At 38.6% G+C, this 23765-nt stretch overlaps 1 protein-coding gene across 1 annotated transcript in view; it reads left to right on the top strand.

Moving 5' to 3' along the window:
* The first annotated feature begins 18278 nt into the window (after positions 1-18278).
* col24a1 (collagen type XXIV alpha 1) overlaps positions 18279-23765 on the top strand; it is an 85519-nt gene continuing 80032 nt past the window's right edge. The window contains exon 1 of the mRNA XM_088004846.1: positions 18279-18867. Coding sequence (XP_087860972.1) covers positions 18815-18867 — 53 coding nt within the window. The 5' untranslated portion in view covers positions 18279-18814. The remainder of the gene's footprint in view (positions 18868-23765) is intronic.

Genomic DNA, 23765 nt, shown 5'->3' with positions numbered 1-23765 from the left:
GTGAGTGACAGCTTCTTTCACCCTCAAAGCTTTACATCTCTGGGTGAATGTCAGAATGATAAATGTGATAGTATGAGGTAACCACACAGTCAGCGTTTGATTGCCTCCAAGCTCAGCTACTTGGAAACACGCAGTTGAAAACTCCACACAAACAGACAATTCCAACTAAACCTCAAACTTACAAATATTTACCCTATCAGCTGCATCCACAGCTTGTAAACATATAGATATAAATATTCACAAAATAATTCTTCATTGCGAGAGCTTTTGTCAATAATGCTTTCTTGTGGTTTTGCTGCATGAAATGTCAAATACACGGTTGCTTTTGCAGGATATATCTTGGCTTTCAACTTTCCTATTTGAAGGGCATATCTAATTATTTTTAAGCCTTTTCCTTCAGTTGTGTTCAGACATGTGGCGCGATAGTTGTAGTAATTTAAATGTCCAAAATTGAGAAATATGTCAAAATGTGTGAAGGAAAACATAAAAAGAGTTTATTTTTACTGTCTTTATGATTTATTTGTTAGATTGGAATTTTTTAAGGCAATGTATAATTTGCTGTTTCTAACTTATGTAATATGTTTTCATGTGTCAGTGATTACAGATGGAAATTAGCTTTGAGACCTGGAATCTGACATAAAATATATTTTCCTTTGAGATTAATGTTCATATACATGGTCCCTGTTAGGGATAAACTAATTGAACAAACAATCTCATGATATTGGACAGCAAAATCTAAAGTTCCTGAAGCGTGCTGAGAGCTAAAGAATGACACGTAGACGACCCTAAAGAAAAGCAGATGTCAAAGTCTCCAGAGAGATTTATATGCAGAGCAGCAGGTTGGTGACCTTGCAAACCAAAGGAAGAGGAGCTTAAATTTTTCACAGATTATCTGACTCAGATCATATTGCCACAACATAGACGGTTCTAACTAATATGTAAAAACATATATTTTGTAAAAGTTACATGTCAGGATCAGAGTTCTCTGAATCTATGCAGGAGTGAATGAATGCTTGTGACAACAACAACAAAAAACCTTGGAGCATTCAAGCAAAGGTTGGAATTGTCCTCCATTCTGCTACTCTGATGTGCATGAAGCAGCTCACTATCATCCAATAAGCTTCTCAACAGGCTACTTTACATTAGAGAGCTATGAAGTCTCACTTTTTCCCACATTCCCACTTTTACTAATGAGAGTTTTGTTGCTCTTCGGTGGCTTTGCATTCTTCAGGTACATTAGCAGATGTTTGTTCAACTAACTGATAAAGCATAAAAAATTAGAAATGATGGTAAAATGACAGATTTTCTATTGCTATCAACTTTATGCTCACAAACAACACCCATGGTGGCCTCTGAGGTCTGGTAAACATCCGTTTGTAGCCATAACATGAAATGTGTCAACTTCCCTCAGGTTTTATTTTATTTGCTTAATTCTAACATTCCAATTGTTTTATAAGTCTTTGGAAAAAAGTGTTTCTAACACCATTCATGGTGTTTTAGGAGAAGTCCAGCCTCTTGTCCTGTTTACTTCCATGGAGATTACACATGTTTCCAGGGGAGCTGATGTTTGGGTCTGTACTGTGTAATAAAACACAACATATCCATTTGACATGTCCACATTTCAAAAGAGTTATTAAAGAAAAGCCTCTGTTTTGTTGTATGTATAGTATGTATTATATTTGGCTTTCAATGTTTGCAACATGTCCTGGAAAGTACTGGCGATTGATTGTTACCTTAACTAATTATTACCTTACATCCCTTCCTTGTTTTGCTACAAACTATTACATTTTTAGGGACATTAACAGATACACTTGATCACAGAGAATAACCTCAAAGAAGACATCCAGACAGGATGTACAGCAGAGAGAAAAGCACAAAAGTGCTCTGCAAAGCACTGAGGTCACCAAATGGAAAAGCCTCCCTGTCTGCGTGTTCTGCACATGTCACAGAAGAATGCTTTGAGCTGCAGCCAGTAACAGCTACTTTTCAACTGCATCATTTAAATAGCCCCATTAGGATCTTTCTGCCAATTACATCCCCAAGATAAAGAGGATTTTTTTATAAAGTGTAGATAGAAGGTTATCATGTAAAAATGTTCTTGTCAGTGTAGGTTTGTGGTTTGTTTCTTTTACATTATGGAACTTTTTGTTTTTTTTTCCTTGTTTTTCCTCAGAGCTGGTGATTTTAATGCCAGGTACAGGAAAAATGTTTAATTTTTCCTTTTAGAAAGAGAGACAACAAGAGCTGTCAAAGCCTTGTTGGTTTGAGTAGAGGTTTAAAAAGCTTACTGTAACAAGATTTATGACATTTTCTAACTTTAAGCAAAAAATGTTTTCTTTATTATTATATTTTATATACTAAGTTGTTCCTAGGCTGGAAACATCATCAGCTGTCAATGAGGAAGGTGAATCTTGGCCAGATTAACATGATATCAAAAGGGAACACAGAGAGAAATGAGACAATAGGACTGCGAGGAAGCAAGAGTACCCAGAGAAAAGCCACTCATCCAAATGGAGAACACATAAACGCTACACATTAAGAGTCTGCCTAGAATTTGAAACCAGGTTGAGACATAAATGTTTGTTGAGAATTGGAGCATTAATCTGTCCAGCCACAGGTTCCCAAAATGTCAGAAATATTGTCTCAGTTACGCTTTTCTTTCTGCCATGGTCATAAACTTTGGTTTCTGTGTCTGTGATTGTGCCAGTGTTGTCTGGCTGGAGGTGTAATGTGTGACTAGGCATGTAGAAAAGGATCTGGTGAGACATCTCACACCTTGGGGGCGTCATAATGGGGGATTGACAACTGGTTGATAAACAGAGTCCACCTGGCTGAGAGCTGAAGCCCTTCGCACAGTCATGGTTTACAGATCAAAGGAGCAAATCCCTTCAGCCAATCGCATACTCCACATCCTACGCCTTCTCCTCTCTAAACTCCTCAAATGCTTCAACTCTCAAAGTGTTTGACAGTTTGCAAAATCCTCTCAATGAAACACTTCTCACCCTTGCTCCATTGGACGCCTGTAGTACCTGTTTCGCCTGATTCCAATGGCGAACCCTGAAACCCCGATTGTGGGATTTTCCAACTCATTAGCTCTGCTCAGTCAAGTGGAGCCGGCTGCAGATTCCTTCCAGCCCAGGTTCATCAACATGGCCTGTGGCTCCCGCTGCGAGGCGATAAGAGAAAGGAAGGTCCAGCCATTAGACACTGCTGCGATTTTGTTTGGTGTGAAATCAGATGAGAAGGGGGAGGACGAGGCTAGAAGATGGGAGTGCTAATCAGAGGTCGCAGATGGGTTGGGATGCGGTCGGATGTGGGCAGCAATGCAGCACCTCGCCTTAATGCGGTGCAGAGTATTAGCACAGCTTAGCAATGTAGTTACAGGAGTGTTAACGCCTGTCAGTTACATGGCTATTGGTCTTTGCAACAGGTGTCTGTTTGACCTGATGCTCTCTCAGGATTTGTTTACACAAAATCGCTGTCTGGAAGCTGCTGATATTTTTGGATTGTTGATTGGGGAAAAGTTTCATATTTGGATGGCATTGTGTTGAAATCATCAAAACACATTGAATCCAGTGTAGATGTCATACCAGGGTGGATTTAGCATGATCTTCTTTGCCTCAGTATCTGCATAAAACACAAAGTCCATCTCTGTTGAACTTTGCAAACACAATATGATATAATATGATTTTTTTTTCTAACATCTGCCTGTGCATGCGTAGAACAAACCTGCAGCATTTCATTGTGTGCATGTGGGCTGGGGATGTTCCTGAATAGTTCCACTGGTTTCAAGGAGTATCAGATATTTTAATCACTGAGGAAGTGCAAACAAGCAGCTGGATCACTACAAAAATCCTATCACTTCCCTGAAAACCAGCTTAGTGTAACTGGAGCCTTGGTTTTCTCGGTTTTCCTTTATGGTTCTCAAGATGTTTAGCCAAAGCATTCATAGCATGATTGGTAATATAATGTAACTTTCTCTCAGGAATCAGACAGAAATCCTGAATATTCTACCACTAATGATCTAACTTTCCAATACATTTGTTGTATATATGCTAAATAAATATTGGGGCGGCAAAATAGGGTGCTTTCACAAGGTTCTTGATTTTTAACAATAAAACTTACTGTAAATACATCCACTCTGTCCAGATATGAGTGCCTTATAAAATAATTGTTAGAACCGCAAACTTCAATGAGATGCTAACATGATATTGAAAATCATGGAAGTAAACAGTTACATGAGATATAGTCAAATTTCAGCCATCAGAAGAAACGTTGGCGTCTGAGTCAGGTGTTGGAGTGACATTCCCCTTACACCCTTGTAAAAGCTGTCGTTGGTGATTTTACAGAAGAACTATGGATTCAATACATTTAAATAACAAACAACTTTTTATAAACTGTCTGATGCTGTGAGAACTTTGGTGGAACCAACTGCACCTTGTCATAAAAACAAAAACAAACCATCAACTTTCTACTACTTCCTGTCGCCTTCTTTGTTGTGTTTGCCTGCAGTAATATCCAGCCGTTGATTATGTGTGATGCAAAAAGAGTTTTTCCATTGTAGTTTTGCGAAAAACATCTATTTTGAAAAACCATCTCACAAAAAACATTTTATCAAAAAACATGAGCTTTTTCTAAACTGGCACGTTTCCATTCAGCAAATTTATTTTCTGCATTTTAATTTGCGCTATTTTATGGCTAATAGAAATGAGGTTACTGTCATGGTTAAATGTGAATCCAAACCTCATGTCTCAAATCTTCTCTAAAAGGTCTTATTCCAGCGTCAGCCTCTATTTAGCTCCTTTCACCTTCCCTTAAACTCTTACCGTCTTCTTGGAACTAAGCACTTTCCATTTAAAGTTAAACAAGTTTACGTTTTTGTAAGATCAATGTTTTAAATCTGCAGGACAGAAGTGAGTCAGCCCAGCCTCTTTAGTTAGAATTTGTTAAAGCTCTTGAGCTTTTAAAGGACTTGCTGAGAGAAACTTGGCAAATATCTCTGAAAAGACTTTGTCCAGCAATGTGTTACTGCAAACCTGACCGATCAGTAAGTGCTAAACTCTAAGTAGTATCTGGATTAGATTCCAGGACTCATTAGTTAAACTATCTTCATTTGAATGTTTATCCAAAATTACCAAATAAAAAAGATTTAAATGGTATTTAACAAATGTATGGCTCCTTGTGGAAGAAGCTCGTGATTTTCTTTTTTTTTCTTGGTTAAAGCCTTTGTTGTTCATGTATTTTCTACTTTTTCTGGATGTTTTTGTTATAAATGACAAAAGGGACTTTACATGGTCTCTTAAAAGAAGCAGATTAGGTACAGATGAGTCAGGCTGGAGTCAGAGTACCTCAAATGATAATGTCATATTATCTAACTCTGGAACATAATGATGATCCTCTAGGCAAAGAGCAACATTGTGAACAAGTCGACTCTAGGCAGGATGCATAATGGTGTAATCCTGAAGAGCTTGCTCTCTCTGTGTGTGCGAAGAGTTATTTATTTTTTATTTGTTCCTACTGAGCCTCACAAGGAACATTGAGAAAACGCATAAAAAAGTAAACTCACGCTTGCAAAATCATGCAAATCTTCACAATATCGAGTTGCCTTTGCTTGATGTGTTACTTTGGTCTGCAATTCTATTTTGACACGGTTATCACCAAGGCGAAGTTTACGTTTTGAAGAACTAAAGATATGATACCAAATCAGCTACTTATGGTGACATGCACCTAATTAATTAGTCTAATTAGGTGAAACATCTCAACAGAAAACACAGCACAGACCTTAGTAACACCTGCTAAACTGTCCTGATTGCTGCAGATGGGCCTTAATGAATCCAACCAAAACTCCGACGTCAGAGTAGAGTTTGCATTGAATGAGTCTTTGTGTGCTAAAAACTCTCTTGAGATTTCACTCACTCTTATGAAAACAGCATCTTCTGCCAACCACTGATTTAATGTGTTTATAGTTTAGGCCAAGCTCAAAATAAAAATCTATAAATTTCACTCATGGGTGTGTGTTCTCCATTGCTGTGGTTGTATTATACGTCTCGTAATTTACCATAATTACATGTTAAACATTTTTGCGTGATCTTGTAAAAAACTTGCTAAACTTTTGCAGGATCTTGTGAAAGCAAAGTCAGGATGTTTTTTTCTCTCCCCTTGTGACTCAGTTCCTTTTCTCACTCCTGAAACCTGCAGGTTTGGCTAACCGGTTGTACTAACTGGACCCTAGAAGCAAATCTGAATGTTACAGAAGTCTTTATGCACTTAAGGTATATTTCACAAAGATTACTACAAGATTACTACACTTTCATACTCAAGGGATGTAAATGGTGCTGGATGGTTGAAAGGCAGAGGAATACCAATTGGAACTAAAGGTGAGAAGAAAAAGGAAATGTTGAGTGTTGACATGAATGCAGTAATGTCTGTTAAGTGTTCAGTACATAACCCAATATGTCTTATTGCTGATTAATATGTTCCATTACAGATTCTCAATTTGAGTCTGGTCTATTCTTTAACTAGGCCATTCGGATAAATGAACACACACTGATCAAAATTGCTCCGTTATAGGTCCAGTTGCCATGTGGTTTCCATTACGTATCTCTGAAGCTCTTCTTGGCTGGTCTGTAATTTTAGAAGGACAACCATGCTCTTTTTATTTTTGAATTGTGTATTGATCTGTGCTTCATGAGACATTTAGTGCTTAGGGTGTTGCTTTAACATAAGTTAAATGTTTGTAAATTAACTTCACACTGTTAATGAGCGACAGGGATAAAATACGGTTGAATTATTCTGAAGCAAAAAAAAAAAAAGTCCTTGAAAATGGGCTACAGTCATGAAAACACAGACAGATAGAGGTGGGTCATCTTGTTCTATTTAGGCTGATTCCCTACAATTTAGCTCGGTGTTTTCCAGAAGAGAATCCACTACATGTGGCGAACCACCAGCAGGCAGTGTGCAACATGCAGGACAGAGGATAGTTAGATACCTTCTCTGCCACAGGCGGCTCATTAGAGGATAATTATTCACAGATCCCCATTGTCTAAACAAAAATGTCTCTTTCCTCCCTGAAATTACTGTTTGACTTTGTACTTCACCTTGGGGCTGTCCTTATTTTTAAGTATGACTCTGTTCTGGACTTTTTGTATATTTTCTTAGTTTAGAGGAAACTGGGTTTGTCAGCGTGGAGAAAATTAAGTCTTTTTCATTACTTTGTTTTATCTCTGGTATTTTGGCTAAATACTCTGACTAACACAAGACAATTGTCAGGTGACATGACATTTCTTGTGGAAATTTAAAAAATGTTCTAAGTTGGTTTTTAATGCATTTTTTTAAACAACCCCTTGTTGCCACTTTTAACATACAAAGTTTCTACCAGTGAACACTTTCAGGGGAAACTCATCCCTTTCCTTTGCTCAGTCAGTCTCATTACATAATACGTCTACATCTGATCTGCACACTGTTGTGGCTTTTCAGTATTTGGGTTTCCAGTATCCAGCAGAGCCAGTCAACTAAAAACAGTGCAGAAGTCATGACATTGTTGAACACAGGCCAGTCTCAGTCTGGTGCACTTGTACAAATTATTATTTTTTATTATATTCCTAACAGGATGTGTGACAAGGAAGAAAACAACGTTCATGTTGTTTAACAATCGATGTTATTTTAAAACCTAAGGTACATGTAAGAGCAAGAGACTGATGTGAAAAGTTATTTACTTCATGCTCCAGTTTTGGTTTTGTTTAATGTCGTGTATAATATTTTTATTTAACAGATTCAGCAAATAATTTGATGAAAATATTAGCAGAAGTCCTCTTGATCGTCACCATTCCCATATTTATCAACTTCCTTTAACCATCTAGAATGATATATTTTCATCATTTAACATACTCTAACTAATTAACTACGGAAGAAAATACTAAATAGTGTGTTTAATATGTCCCTTTAATTTTGCTAGGAAGCTTTATAGTGTAAGAAACCTTTGAGTTGTTTTAGATGTTGGCATGCATGTTGGTCCAAAGTGTCATTCTTGGTGGGTGTTCCTTCAGTAATGAGGTTCTCTCAAATAAAATCCCTGTTCTTGTAAAACAGACCTCAGTAATCAAACAAGATTGTTTTAATTAAAGACATATTTGCACAGATTAAAAGACAGAATTTCAGATTTGAAAAGAAAAATGCCACTTTGTAATTCTGAAGAACAAAGCGGTTTTCCATGTGCAATTTAGGGAGTGTGGCGACTTTAATCATGATTTCATTCTCAAATTGTATTTGACAATCAGAGTAAGCATTTGCTAAGTAGAAAGACTGCAAACGTCTTTATAGAGTTTGGTGGAAAGCATAATCAAAAGCCGTATGCCTAGCCAAAAATGTGCAACACCAGCGTTATTCCTAATTCTTTGTGTAGAAACAAGCATTTACTTAAGTTAGGAAAACATCAGAAAGATTGGGGAATGACATACAAAATGCAAAACATAAATAATTATCAACAAAAATTATTTGTTATTTAATTAATTTGTGAGGATGATGATGTACTTAAGCAAAGAGAAGGGACTTTCAAAAGTTATTTTTAAGAAATCTATACCAAGAAACTGATAGGCTCAGTGAACAGTTTGGGTCTCAGTCTGATTAAAAACTCATAGACCGTGACGGGGCTGTAGACTGTTTTTTAGACCAGGACACTGAGCTGGGAAGTGAGTATTCATGAGATAACGGATCATGATAGAAAGAAACAGATTCTGGAAACGTAGATAAAATCAGCTTCCTCCTTAGGGTTCACTCAGCCTTAGTGATAGGCTCGAGGTGGATACTTGGACTACAGCCTTTGTAGCTCCATTAAAGAAAAGTCAGTCTAGATGGTTTGAGGATCTGAACAGAATGCCTCCAAAACGGAATTGGATGATTGTTTTAGGACATATCCTACAGGAAGAAAATCATGAGTTATGTCCAGAACCCTGAAAAGGTGTTGGGATCCTCCATAATAAGCAATGAATGGTTCAATGGAGAGGTGAGATAATCTAAAATATATTTTCTTTGGATGCAACACAATCACTGTTGAGGCAATTCTTAAACTCCCATCTTTTTATCCTAGAGTTGACATTGATCATTGCTCTTCTTGCTTTTGTAAAACTTACACGAGCCCAGGCGCCTACACATATGAGGTCATGATTGTGAAGTGTTTCGTTCCCAGGCAGTCGCACCAAAGCTGGCTGTAACCATAGCAGCAAACACATGAGGTAGTGGAGATTGTCCATGACTGACTGTTGCTTGGCTTTTTATCTTGAGCTCTGGCTGACAGGTGGTTCAGCTTTGGTCCGTCAGCCTGCAGGGAAGGAAAGTCGGAGCTATTTTTGTCTTGGTGACAACAGACTTTGACATGGGGCAGTTGATGGATGAGTGATAGTCTGATTGTGGAAAGCATTTAGCCAGACCTGGTCATCTCCTTCTACAATGGACCTGAAGCTCCACTTCCTTCCCCTCTCGCTCCGTGTTGCACCTCAGTTGAGACTGGGAACAATTTCGGGGGCATTTGTTTTTAATCTTTATAGGAACACTTTATTTTTTGTGTTCTCCCATGAAACAAAAGGACTGTCTGCTTTCCATTTGTTTTTTGGTTTGAAGTGTTGGTAACACTTTATTTGAAGGGGGCTGAATAAGGCTGACATGACACTGTCATAAAAAACCTGTCATGAACATGAATAAGCCTTCATGAATATTTATGAATGTTGTCATAAAGCGTCATTCGGTAAATTATGACACTTTTAATACAAAGTTGACATTATTCAAAATGTCTTTGTTATGACATCTTGACATTAACCAAGAAATCATTACTGATGTAAATTTGTTATAAAAGTATTACTGATTGCACTTTATAAATGAGGTAACTTTATGTTATTAAAGGTAAAGTTTAAACAGTGATGATTTATTGGTTAATGTCAAGTTGTCATAACAAAGACATTTTGAATAATGTCAACTTTGTATTAAAAGTGTCATAATTTACCGAATGACGCTTTATGACAACAGTCATAAATATTCATGAAGGCTTATTCATGTTCATGACATGTGTTATGTCATGTTTATGACAGTGTCATGACAGTCTTATTCACCCCCCTTCAAATAAAGTGTTACCAAAGTGTTCAACAATTACATTTTCAGTTTCTAACTGCTAAGTAAGGCTGTAGTTTTTGCTGCAGGTAAAAAAGTGGAGGCGATCTAAAGATAGGAAGATCAGCTACATTTCCTTTAAGTGCCAAAAAAATCAATCACAACATGAAAACTGCATGTTTCTCACCATGTTTTTCTTTTTTTTTATTTTGGCATCTTGAACATCTTTTAGCAAGGCTTCTTGAGAGCAAGCAGCTTGTAAAACCCAGAAGGAGTTTTGCTAACCTCACGTTTCCTGTGGTAAAAGGATGATGGTTCATTTGCAAGTAGCAACCAAGCAACTAAGTTCCATGTCTGAAGATTGATTTTTTTTTCTTCAAAATAAATGGAGAATCACCTTCTGCTAAAATGAATAATTACATGATGAATAATAGACATAATGACATCCAGACTGACAGAGTGGGCTGGATGGGCGTTGACCTCTGATGTGAAGCAGCTCTGGGGTCAGAGCAGACATGCAAAATATTTCTGTCTCCCTTAAAGTGAGGGAATGGCAGCAGTAAGTTGATGTGAAGACCTGTTTCTCTGACCAGGGAGGATGTATTGCCAGTAACAACAAGGTTACTGCCCTGCACCACTCCATCTGCAGTCTTACGCTGTCACTCTCATATTTGCACCATCCCCTCTAACGTATTCTACATGGATTAAACTCAGAGCAGCAAACACAGCAAGGGTATAGATGTTAGAAAAGTGACGTCAGAATACCAGTAAATGTGTCATTTATGGTCTAGTGCCCCATTTACCGAACCAAGAAAGGGATGTGTTCCTAACAACTTCCCTGATAAAACCTCTGTGGTGAAGTTGCAGTGGTTTGTTATTGTTGTGGCATTAGATCAGCATCCACATGCAAATCCTGGTAAAGCATCAGTGGTTAATCCACAGTATGAGTCTGCAAACTCCAAAGGGAGTTATCCAGCGGTGCAACCTAATTACTCACAGACTGGTCTTGGTATTTTTCCAAGCAATTTAATGCAACATTTCTGGTCCTACTACAGCTTTGGATGCAACCAAAAAGATCTCACCAAGGAACAAAAACAAAAAATCCCCAATCTCCTTACCAGCAAACACAAAGCCATTATCACATAGCATTTGCTCTATAGAAAAGTGATCAGCTATGACAGCAAGCTCCTTGATTATTCAAGAAATATTCAGAAAAATTATATAATCTATGAGAGGTTATTGTGTGTTTAAGGAAAGCTTTGCCAAACTGTTTGACTATATCAAGCATATATCTTGCCTAAATGCTGGAAATGGCTTTGGAGGGAATGTATACACATAGGAATAAAATGCAAAAATTATGCAAAGTGTGATAACACCTGCCACAAACACTACATGGACACATGGTTGATGAGCAGGAACCCATAAAATGATTCGTCTTTGACCCTCTGAGGCTTTATCATCACTTTATCATTGCATAAAGATTAGCATCACCAGCCCTGGCATCACTTCACACATAGAAAAAGACATGGGATTAGGCCAAAATTGCAAGGAGACTATTAGTATCACTGAGATATGAGTCAACCTGCCTTTCAACCTGCTCTCTCAACCCTCCGCTTCTAAAAAAAAAAAAATTAAATAGGATTTTGTTTGAAGCACATTGTAGTAAGCAAGCATAAAGCCAGTCTCTGTTCCAGGGCCAGCTCCTTTGAGACCTCACGCCAGACAGAGGATGAGCCCCAGAGATGAAAGTGAGGTCAAGGTGGCTTTTTTTTCTTCTTCTTCTTCTTCTCTGGCTACTCCTCTCTTCCTTTCAAAGTGGGAGAAGGCAAAGCTTTAGAAAATGTTAGATAGATGAGTGTTGATAAAATTGATCTTAGCCATTCTTGGTGAAGTGCAGAAACACCAGACTTTCCTAATTACAAGTGAGAATCATGTTTCCTGTCAAATTAGATCAGTTTTACAAAATCCAGACCATAACAAAGAGACAGAAAAAGCAACACTGATAAGCAAAACAAGTTTCTTTATCTGTTTAATGGCCACACAACAAATTTTGAAGACTTGTGTAAATAAACACCCAAAACTTAGATCTGGTGAAAAAATGATTTCTAATAAATATTCTGGAGTTCATGACAAAAATAGAAGGATAGAGTGACCTTACATTAAAAATATTAAGAGTTTCTTGCAAAATAATTCAGAGTCTTAGGTATTTCCTAAGCATGTCATGTTGCAAGCTTGGTGACATGCTTAATTACAGCTGAAGGTTGATTGGGATACGACTACAGCAGCTTTAAAACATATTGCAATATAAGTGTCTGTGAACAAACTATTACCCGTTGGAACCATCCAGCTCAGTTCACATCATTTACTGTTCAATACATTTTATTTCAGGCCTCTTTGTCTGCTGTGAAGTGTCTGCATGTGGCTCAGAAAACCACCATCAAACAAGACAAGATCTGTGGCTGGATGTTAGGGTGTTGGTTTTGCTGTCCAGTCTGAAATGCTTTGCAAGCCTCTAATTGGTTTTCATCAAACGTTACCCTGCATTTAGCTCCATTTATCTCTCAGTAAACCCTTACCAGCCTCACTGTCCCTGCTAAAGAAAATTATAACCACCACATTATACTGTCAATAAACTGAACTTGACTTTCTCTCAAAAATGGTTTCATACTTTCATGAAGGTTCAATTTGTGGGTGACACAATTAATATTGGCTCTTTCAAGAGATCCTTTCTAGTTTTAAACATGATTTTATTGGGTTTGTTTAGGGATCTCTGAATAAAAGTGGCTGAATACAAATGCACCCTGCGGTTTTCCTGTTTTTATCTTTAAAAAACTTTTATAATACTTTTTCCACAATTTATTTTGGTCAGTCATCTAAAATCTCAGTTTAACACATATAGGTTAGTTGTTGTAATGTGAGTAATGAGATAAAATTAAGGGAATTAATAGCTTTGCAAAGCACCATACAGAAAGTTTGGTGTCTGATTTAAAGGAAGACTCCAGAAATTGAAGAAACTGAAAGGAGATCGAGGATTTAAAACTGGACAGAAACCAGGTTTAGGTAAAACATACTTGACAGCAACTTGGAACCACTTGTGTACCTTTATTTAAGGGCTACGAGAGGAAAATCTCTGATCTAATGAGCCAATAAACTCAGAGGACTGGTGGAGATCGTATGACAGAATTTCTCAGCAGCCGCGGCACAAAAACTAATCAAGATAAAACAGGAATTAACTCCTAATACAAAGAGTTCCTTGAGAAAAAAACAACTCCTATGGGTCAGTGATTCACCCATCAATACCACGATGACCCAAAGCAAACGGACAATCCTGCATGAAGCTGCCGAAGGATTAGGTGGTTCAAAGAAAGCACAAACTCAAAACTCAAGAACATTATCATCACCTGTAGAGCGACCTGAAGACGGAAGCCTGCAGGTGTTTCTCATCCAGTTTCAGGAAGCTTTGGAATATTTGCCAGAAATAATTGAACAAAGATTTAGCTATGCAAAGCCTGTACAGACCTAACCAAGACAGCTGGAAGCTGATGTACAACGCAAATCCAAATTCATGAGAGCGCTCCACAGAGCAACTTCCTGCCCGGGTTCCTCTGAAACAAAACATTTGCTTAGCTCAGAGAATGCATACTTTTTCTTTTCACACTACACATGGGAAAGCCGAAGGAATTCCACTTTAGGTGAGGGCCGGTGACGCAAAAGTGGAAACGAGGCAGGGAAAATAAATTAATTACATCTACTGTAATGGAAAAACAAGGTTTGACTTTTATCGCTCCTGATTTTAATTTCTTGTGTGTCAGGCATTTATTTTTGTTGGAGGCGTGATGAAATTCATGTGCAGACACGGCTCTGGTTTCCTGCAGACGCTAATTGATGTTGTAGAAAAGACTCACTTATTAAACATCCAACGTGAGCCGGGCTAATTTATGGAGCCGTGTGCATATGATTTGGGTTGCGCTCGGATTCCTCTGGTTTTTAAAAGTTGACAAATGAGCTTGTTTTTGTGGGCTGAGGGCCGACTTCCACTCAGCATGTGCAAAACTAATTACACATACACAAACGTTTCTTCTGCTTCAGCCGCACAGTACGTTTTGGAAAGCAGTCTCTTTCTGGTGAACTCCTTCCAATAAAGAAAGATTGTAAAAGATGTTTACACTTAAACAAGTAAAGAGTTTACATAAAGTAAGTGAAAATTGAGTTATGATTTTTAATGAAGCGTAAGCTAACTTGGAGTTGTTTCTTGAAGCCAGAACTGTCAAAAAATCGTTACGACTAAAGTAAAAGACGCCTTTCCAGTGGACGCCATGTGTGTTCCTCATCTGTGCCCTCCTGACCCCAGTGGCAGCCTTCACTTTCCCTGCATGCCTCCACACTTTCTCCCTGCCTGAACACCCCCTTCGCCCTGCACTCCCCCGGCCCCTCTCTCCCCACTTTCCCATGATCCCTTCAAAGCACTGCTGCCCACCACACACACACACACACTCACTGCATCTCGCTCACACACGTGCCCTTAGATAGAACATTGTTTCAGCTATCCGGCGCTCCATGTTTCACCATCTGTTAAGCACTCCCCCAGCTGTTGCCCACTCTCTCCTTTGCTGGGGAAAATAAGAGCCTTACAAGGCGGTGACACGCACACAGGACAGAAATTACACATGGCCCTGTCTGCTAATTAGAGACAAAGGCAGGTTCAGGATCTTGTCTGTCTGCAGGTAGTCAGCATTTAAAGAGACACATGCTGCATTTAAGGCAGACGCTGAAAAGATGTTGTGTTTATGAGGAACACTTAAAGTGCCGTTGCAAACATAATTCAAATTTGAAAGTTGCAGTGTGTAGATTTTATAAATAATATTAAGGATTTTAATATATTTGTTAAAACTGTCACTATTTTGTTACAGTACAATAAGACTAATAATCTGTGAGTAAAAATCAAGCTCCTCTTCCTCCTCCCTGTGGTCCTACTGCCATCTGCAGAAATGTGACACTCCTGATCAGAAACAACCAATCAGAGCCAGGAGGAGGGACTTAGCGCTGTCAATCAATAAGTAGTAACACCTGGTTGTTCAAAAAAGTGCAGTTTAACTGTAATTTCCATACAGTTAAAAATCCAACTCATCGTTGAATTGAAAACATGAGTTTTTTTTTAAATTGACATGCTTCCATTTAGGACATTTATTTTCACTATTTCAGTTTGTGCAATAGAAACGCAGCTACTCTGCTCTGTCACATAAAATTGTGAGTTAAATACATTGAATTTAAAAGAGAATGTGAAAAAGCTGATGGGCTATGAATACTGGAAAGCGTTTTAAATCCACTGTGTGTGCTGCGTTTTGTTCAAAAGGCAAAACACAACCAAAAAAGGCTACCAATTCTTCCCCCACTTTACAACTGACAGAGTCTCTTTTCATCCTGACTCTTCCTTTGTCTTAACACTGCTTGGATAATTCACCAATGAGGTTGAAAGTCATGATGCTCCTGAAATGTACAAGCTGTGGCTTAATTTGAAATGTTATTCTGAAAGACAGGACGGACTCCTTCCAGGACTTTTGGATCAAGGCCCTCCAATAGGAAGCTCTGAAGCTGAAAGTGTTGAAAGAACAGGAATTTGCTTGTAGGGATATGTACTCACATCTGGTGGGACAGAGGCCTCAACCAAGCCGTGTCCAAAAGCACAAATCATTTCATTCTCGTTTTCATAAGTCTAACTCTAGCACTCTGCCAGTAAATGCAACATTTAATGAAAAAAACAATAAATATGGAAAGATCTGTTTTTAAAATGCAACTGATGTCAGAGCTGTTTATTATTTCATAATATCTTTCTGTTCTTAGGATGTTTGCTGTGGCATTTGATCATCTCGGTGTGCAGACCACATGCTGAGAGAGCAGCATGTGATCAGAGGGATGTCTGGACATTGGGCACTTAGTGAGGCAATGGCTCTGCAATGTGACTCACATTTAATTACAGATCGTTGTCTGGTCACCTAACAGGAAACACCTCTGAGACTCCAGGAGGAAGACACCAGACGTCCCAGGAGGATCAGCATTAACTCATCTGCTTTTGCAGCTTCATCACGAGAGAAAAATGAGACGAGAGCTGATTGTGATTATCTGTCACTGTTTGGGTCCTGATGCTCGGCGCACGCCGAACTGATTAGCATGCATCTGGACACAAGGCGAAAAGAAGCAATTCGTCCTGAAAAGTTTGCTTTTAAACTAAGGATTTTATTTTTTTCCCCTCTGAAAACATTTTAGAATATAATAAAAACGTTTTACAAGTGGCCATATGGGAATCTGTAACTTTATCAAAGGTCTATTAATGTAGTCCACATTGTTGCTTCTTGCTCTTTTTTTGCATCCCAGAGTCATGGTTTCCCAGCAATGCAGACCGACATCTGCTCAGAATATTGTTACCCCCAGACAGGTAGATGGCAAAGAGCGCAACCTGTGCACATCTTCTTTTCTAGGAGACCATCTTCTTTGATGAATTTGATAGATTGACCCAAAGCAGAAGACGTTTAAACATCTCTGCTTCGGTTGCTGACAACATAAAAGCTTTTAATAACCTCATGGTTTATGCAGACGGTACGTTAGCCTGACAATTCTGTGTCAGCCTGACCTTTTATGGATTTGGTCATTAAATCTACTTATTCTTTTTGTTGTAACCAAAGTGGAAAACCGTGTGAGTTCCATCTGGCACCAGAATCGGACACTGTAACATCCCACCCACCTCCTGAACCGCAAACCATATGGACCGTCTCTCAGTCCGGGCCGAAGTGAACGAAGTGTCGGCCGTCCAGCGGAGGATGCTGAGTTGTGTTTGATGTGTGTGTGGGGGGTGATGGGCTGGAGGTCGGATCTCCTCTGGGGACTTACAGAGCTGTGTTTGGCTGGAATTAGAACCTGTTTGGGCAAATCTGCAGCAGAGAGTGGTTTGCAGTGATGTGAAAAGGAAACAAAAAGGAATTATTTCAAAAATGCATCAATACCAGCAGAGATGTGTTATGGCAACATTAAAATGCAATCACTAAATGTCTGCAGCAGGAGCTGTGAGAAGATCCAAACTCCTCGAACTAGGTTGCCTTGAAAAATCATTTACTTTGTGATATTTCAACCACAAACATTTATTTCTTTTATTGGGATTTTATGTGACCAAACTAGCACATAAAAAGATGTGTGGTCAAACAGAAACTAACTGGCAGGTTGTGGATAAAGTTATGGAGAAATTTAAATCATCATCTCAAAGTTCAATCAATAATCTGAAAATGGAACGAGTTTGGCACAAGCACACACTCACCCAGACTTGGCGGCCCACCTGAGTTGGCAGTGTGTGCAGCAGAGCATTAGCAGTAATTCTCTAACTATAAATCTGTCCTCTGAAAAAAACCGTTGCAAGAAGAAGAGTTATTGTGAGTTACTGTATCGTTAAATGAGAACAAAGTTAAACTTTACAACTTATATGAGCAGAAAGCTAACACTGCACACACAACAAATTCTGCAGAGTTAAATCAACACTATGCCGAGTCTGTTTCGTCCTATCAGAATTGGTGTTAATTTAACACTTGCAGAGTTATTTCAAAAATAGTTTGAGTAGTTATTGACACTGCACATGAATCTGACCTCCTCTCCATGGTGAAGCATGGTAGTGGCTGCATCATGAGGTGGATGTTTACCTTCTGCAGAGACAGGGAAGTGTGGTTATGGATTGTTCTGTTTCTGAAAGAAATGGAATCTACAGTATGGCCTCTATTTTTATTTTTGTCTTATTGTTACAACTCATGTCAGTATTTGTTAGGTTGTAAAAAAGAACATTTATGTCTTTTGACACTAACTCAAAAACTGACAGGGTTTTCAATCAGCACCATTTGTGCTAGACAAATGTGTGCATGTAGCATATTAAAGAACTTCATCTTCAAACGTTACAGTTAGATGTTGAATCATCCCCAGTCCTCCCTACAAAGTGTTAGATTGCTTATTACATTATCAGGGGTTGTTAATAAAGATCCTCATTTATTGTCTGCGTGAGTCAGACACGAGTGTTCCCTGAAAGTTGACTCTACTCTTTGCAATTTGCACAAACAGCGGAAGCGCACTAACCGCGTTTTAATGTTACAGTAGATTAATGAAGACATCAGACATCCAAAGAGCACAAGCCAAAACTCTACGCGTGATGTCACGGAGAAGTCTGATGAAACCCAACACCACCAGCTGGTTTAGAGTTGTGATGGGGTGAATGCGGGTGCACTCGCATCGCTGCAAGTCGAGGCACATAGCTGGAACCAGCGCCTGGAGGAGAAGACGCACACAAGTCCGTCTCATGTTGTGGTGATAGACCAAACCGAAGACATTATCTGCATCCGTCAGAGCAACCGCGTCGATCCAGCCACAGATCTACTTGCTGTCAAAGCCGCTTCCGTTTTTTATCCTCCCCCAAGTTTGCTGTTGTTGCGCGTCTTCACTTTGGATAGCAACAGCCAGATTATCCTCCTGCGCGCCGCAGAGCGCACTAGGTTGTTTTTGGACTTTTTGAAAAGGGGGAGACATCTCACCTCAGGAGTGCGGTGCGATGAAGAATTTCTGAGGGCTTCTCCGTCCATTTAAACGCTTCCCTTTGAGCGTTTCCGAAGGGTCAGCCCATGTGCAGGCATCCCATTGAGTGTGATTCTATTTTCGCCCAGATCTCTGCTTCCTGGACAAATGCATACAAATGCATTTAGGAGCCCAACGGACAAGGAGTGGACACGTTTCCGCGGCTGCAACGTAAGTTTCAAAGTACAGCAATGCATTTCCCTGCCTGTTTGCACATTTTACTGCAGCAGGTCCAGGTTTCTGATTAAAGAACACTGATCTGTAAAAAAGGTGCCATTCTCATCTTACTTTATTTTTAAAATTAATTTATGATTTTTTTTTTCTGTAACTACATTGCCATCCCCATTTGGAGCTGATAACTGCATTTCTGTTGTAATTGCATTTGAACTTTAAACGATTTGGAAACCTTTTTGTCACATAATATTTCATACTTGACTACAGAAATCCAGGACCTGCATAATCTGTGAGAAACTGTGGAGTTGTGTAAAGTTGGAATTAAACGCAGAGGCTGGAGCAGAAAGATGAATGAGCACGCCTTGGGAGGAATTAAAAATATTTCTAGCATGGGGATAAATCATTTGGGTGGTGAGTGTTTGAGGTCGAAAGAGTTTCATTTTGGCAGCCTAACAACTAAAATTCCTCATGGAAGTGTGTTTCGCATGTAAGGTTTTGTTGTCCTGTTACATGCAGCTGCCACTCTAGAATATCAGGACTGTGTTGGAGCAAAACGGGCATTAAGCAGCAAATTTAATGTCCTTTATTTGAAGTTAGTCCAAACTGTCTTGGAAATCTCTTCCAGATAACATCTGAAAAAGGAAGATGAGATCAAAAAGGCCTCTGTTCCGCTCCGAGACACCCAAGTTTTTTCTTAATAATTAAGAGTAAAAATGAGCAACCTGATCTGACTGGGACTGACTGTGTGGCTCCTGAAACCCCCCTCTGTTGGAGGCATTGCTCCTCCACTACTACTGGCAACATTTTAACAATATACAGCCTTCCCTAAGTGATGAGCAAGTGTTTGCTCATCACTTAGGGAAACACTTGCTTATAAGTAAATTGAGTCTTTATATGTCTGTGGGACATATAATGTGCTTTTCAAAACAATTAATGACTTTTGAACACCTTGTTTTGTATGTTACAACCAGAAACTTCAATATATTTTAGTGACATTTTACATGATTGGCCAAAATCAATTAGCACCAAAGTATGAAGTGGAAGGAACATTATAGATATTAAATGTTTTTTGCAATACACATTTAAAAAGTCAATGGAAATTTCCAAATATTGCCAGAGTTTTTGTTGTGCTTTGCTAGCAAATGAAGCTCTGCTCCAGTTTTAACCCCTAACTGGTTTTCTTCCATGATTGTCCTGCATTTGGCTCCATCAGTCGTCTCATAACCTTTGACCAACTGCCCTCTTCCAACTAGAGAAAAGTTGTTCCCACAGCATGCTGCCACCACCCTCGTGTTTCATTGTGGGGATTGGTTGTCAAGTGTGTAGTTTTCCACCACAACTCGTGCGCCACATGTTGGTAACATGGTTCAAGTTTGATCTAATCAGATCACATTCTTCCGCATATTTGCTGTGTCCCCTGCATGGTTTGTCGTAAGCCATAAATGGGTCTCCTTATGGATTTTCTTCAAAGCTAAATTTACATTTTTCATGCAGTCATAAACACCGGATTTGTGGAGTGAATGACTGGTTTGTCAGGTGAGGTGAATGAGTGTGTCTTGGTGATTTATTGTTTTTAAAAGCAACAGAGTATAGGAGGTTAAGTTCAAATGCATATCGCACTCTTTTGATTTTTATTCATTCTGGCTTGTCTCAATAAAATACAGTTGTTATAATGTCACAAATCTCACAGACTGAAGAATTCAGAGGTTTTGAAAACCTTTCCACTGAGAACCGTGACTGTCACTTCACCCAACTTCCCACAACAAGCCTATGAAGCTGTTGTAAAGTGTAACAACAGTTGTATCATAACTAATATAATCTTTTCTATTTTTAGTCTGATTCTGGAAGGTCGTTGCAGGGTTTTCTATTTGTAAAATCCAGGTCTGATCCCAGAAGTACCATTTGTAGGAATGAAAATTAGTGCTGGATTGAAAATCAGGTGACATATTACATAATACTTAAGAGGAAGTTTTTCATTACATTGGTGCTCATTTGGTGACTCTGACACATTTACTGTTTGACTTTCCTGGAAAGTCAAACTTTCCTGGAAAGTCAAACAGTAACGTGATTTTTTTGTACATTATGTAACCACCAATAATCCTGCCGTATTATTTAATGCAAATACTGGAAACAAGATGTAGTGGACTTGTTAAGTCACTGCTGATTTGGAAAACAAATAGTCATTAACGGTTGTGATTTTTGGGAAGTATTGTGTGTGGTACTCTGAAAGTTTTTCCACCTTTTATTGCACAGATTAGTGTGTGTGTGAGTTAATCTTTTTCCGCCGTCCTAACATCTGGAACTGGAAAGAAGGCAAACCAATAAAGAGTGGTAGTTTACTCACAGCTCTTTGTCTGCTTACTTTCTTGTGGACTAAGTCAATCTTTGCTGTGGCCAGTGCTGACCTTTTGACTTCAGCTGAAAGGAAATTACATGCTAGCTCTTGAAAATCACTCTAATATTTGCATTTATTCAGCATCTTTTTGAATTAAAAGTCCTTCATTTTTCATGCCCTGCAGCCTTGACATGTTGCAAATATTAAAATTTTTGCTGGCTGTCATTTGGAAAAGCTCATTTAGTTCTTTCATAATGAAGTCGCTCAGATAAGAAGACAGATACTGAAGCTGAAACGCAGGCAGCAGGAAAGAGATGCTGGCTGCAGATCAGTTAGTTCTTCATCTCTTGGAAAGTTAGCAAAACATGCAGCAGCAAACACCTCGTTAGCATGAGACGTAAATGGACTTCCTGTTGAGTTAGCATCAAAACGGAGAAACTTACCGGTTTTAAAGATAAAACCAGTTCCTGTTTGACCTGTTCAAAAACTTTTACTAGTTCAGTGTTCATTTTCAAATTGAATGCGTTTTGTATTCACTACTGAATTCTCTGAAAATGTCAAGATGCTAACTTAGATTTAATAATCACAATTCATGACTCAATCTCTGTCACAGCACCATAGTTGACACCAGATTTTTACATACTCTGTATAAAAAGACACATGACCAGAATAGTCATTTGTCTATTTTAAGATTTTAATATGACTCAATAACATCTACGTTAATTTTCCTGTTTGGTAAAATTGTGCTGAAATTGTCCGGCTTTAGTTAAGTCCTTTGGTTACCCATCCACAAGCTTCTCATTAATTTGTTGTAATTTTGTCCCATTCCTCTTGAAAGTAATTGAGTCAGGTTTGTAGACCTGCAAATTCATAAAAAATGTTAAAAGCAAAAGCAAGTAGGCAAGTTATTATGTGAATCTGAAACATCTGAAATCATTGGAAAGACGGCAAAGTCAATCCAAAACTCTGTTGAGACAGGATAACGGTGGAGCTTCACCTCTTTGACAGCTACTAAATAAAATCTGAGATGGTTTTATTGTGACCACTACAAAACATTGACATTGTTGTCTTTTAGCCATTTTGTTGTAACTACTGTGATGCTGTGATTAAAGTCATTATCCATTTAGAAGATCCATTTGCATCCATTGTTCAACATCCTGGCTGATAGCTTAATATAATGCTTTATTATTTCCACATTATGTTCTTTTCTCATCATGTGATCTATTATGTGAAGTGCACCGGTCCATCCTGTTGCAAAAAACCCTCACATCATGCTGCTGGAAGTGCTGTAACTCACACTTGAGATGGTGTTCTCATGCTGCAAAGCTTTCCCTTTCTTTTCACTCATTACGTGAAATGACTCATGGTCATTACAACCAAACACTTTATTTATAGTCTCATTAGATCACATGTCTCCAGAAATTAGGCTATATTCTCCTGAGTAGATTTCTAAATTGTAATCTGACTTTTTTATGTTGCGTCAGAATATTGGCGTCTTTTTCTCTGGTTGTGATTTCAGCTCATGTCAGCCAGGGACTTATTTCGCTCTCTTACCATCTTCAGCTGACATCTCTACAAGATCTTTTGCTTTCAATCAAAATGCATGTTTTGTACCTAAACAGGTTCAGGTAAGAGACATTCCCTGTCTCCTTCCTGAACAGTATGATGTCTGGTGTTAATACTTGCACATAATTGCCAGCAGCACCTACAGTCAACTGGAAATGTTTTAGTTTAAATGTCAGTTAATTAAATGAACTAATCCATGCCCGACAAATCCATGATGCCGTAATCTGAGTTTATCAAAATAGTTTGAAGGCATCATAAACTTAAATGTTTTTCTTCTAATTTATGTCAGAGTCAGAATCATAAGCTACCAACTGTATGTCTGAGTTACTGTTTTTTCCTTCTGTTGTCAAGTTCATAAACCAGAGGCAGAGCTTTTACACTGGGTCTAAGGCGAAGCTTCATAAACCTTAATCACATAATGACTGTAACGATGTGGATCGCCTCAGCTGCTGGGATGATTTTTGCTAAAATAAATAAATAAATAAAAATGCCACACAGCAAAGTGGGTTGAATTTTGGTCAATCAAGCATCATGATATTCAGGTACTGAGTAAGAACAAGCAGAAGTTCATCTTGTGTCCAAAACCCCCAATTAGTAGAATAATACAACGGGATCAATTACTACTTAATGACTTTAATGTCTTAAAGCTGCTTGGGGTAAATCAACAGCTTCACATACTTTGTTTCTCATTAGCAGATTCATTTGATAGGCAACCTGCCAAATCACTAACAGGCTCTGAAGTTGGCATCCTGACTGAAATCTCTGATTAATGCAAGTAAATTAATGAACCTGGAGCTTGGCCCGTTTCTCTCCTGAATGAATCATTGTTAGAGATCCAAGCTAATTCTGAAATGGGGACAGTCGAGGTCTGTCACTGCTGGAATGGGAGTTTAAAGTTGTGATTATTTATAGTCTTGACATGACACCCACTCCCCACATATTGGTATTTCCCTCAGTCAACAGAGCTCTGTTTGGGGAGCTTTGTGCTGCGTTC

The sequence above is a fragment of the Poecilia mexicana genome, unplaced genomic scaffold (assembly GCF_051168715.1).
Source record: "Poecilia mexicana isolate PSO_F unplaced genomic scaffold, ASM5116871v1 scaffold_4, whole genome shotgun sequence".
Classification (NCBI taxonomy): Eukaryota; Metazoa; Chordata; class Actinopteri; order Cyprinodontiformes; family Poeciliidae; genus Poecilia; species Poecilia mexicana.
The sequence above is the reverse complement of the archived record's forward strand: the minus strand, read 5'-3'. Positions and strand labels throughout refer to the sequence as shown.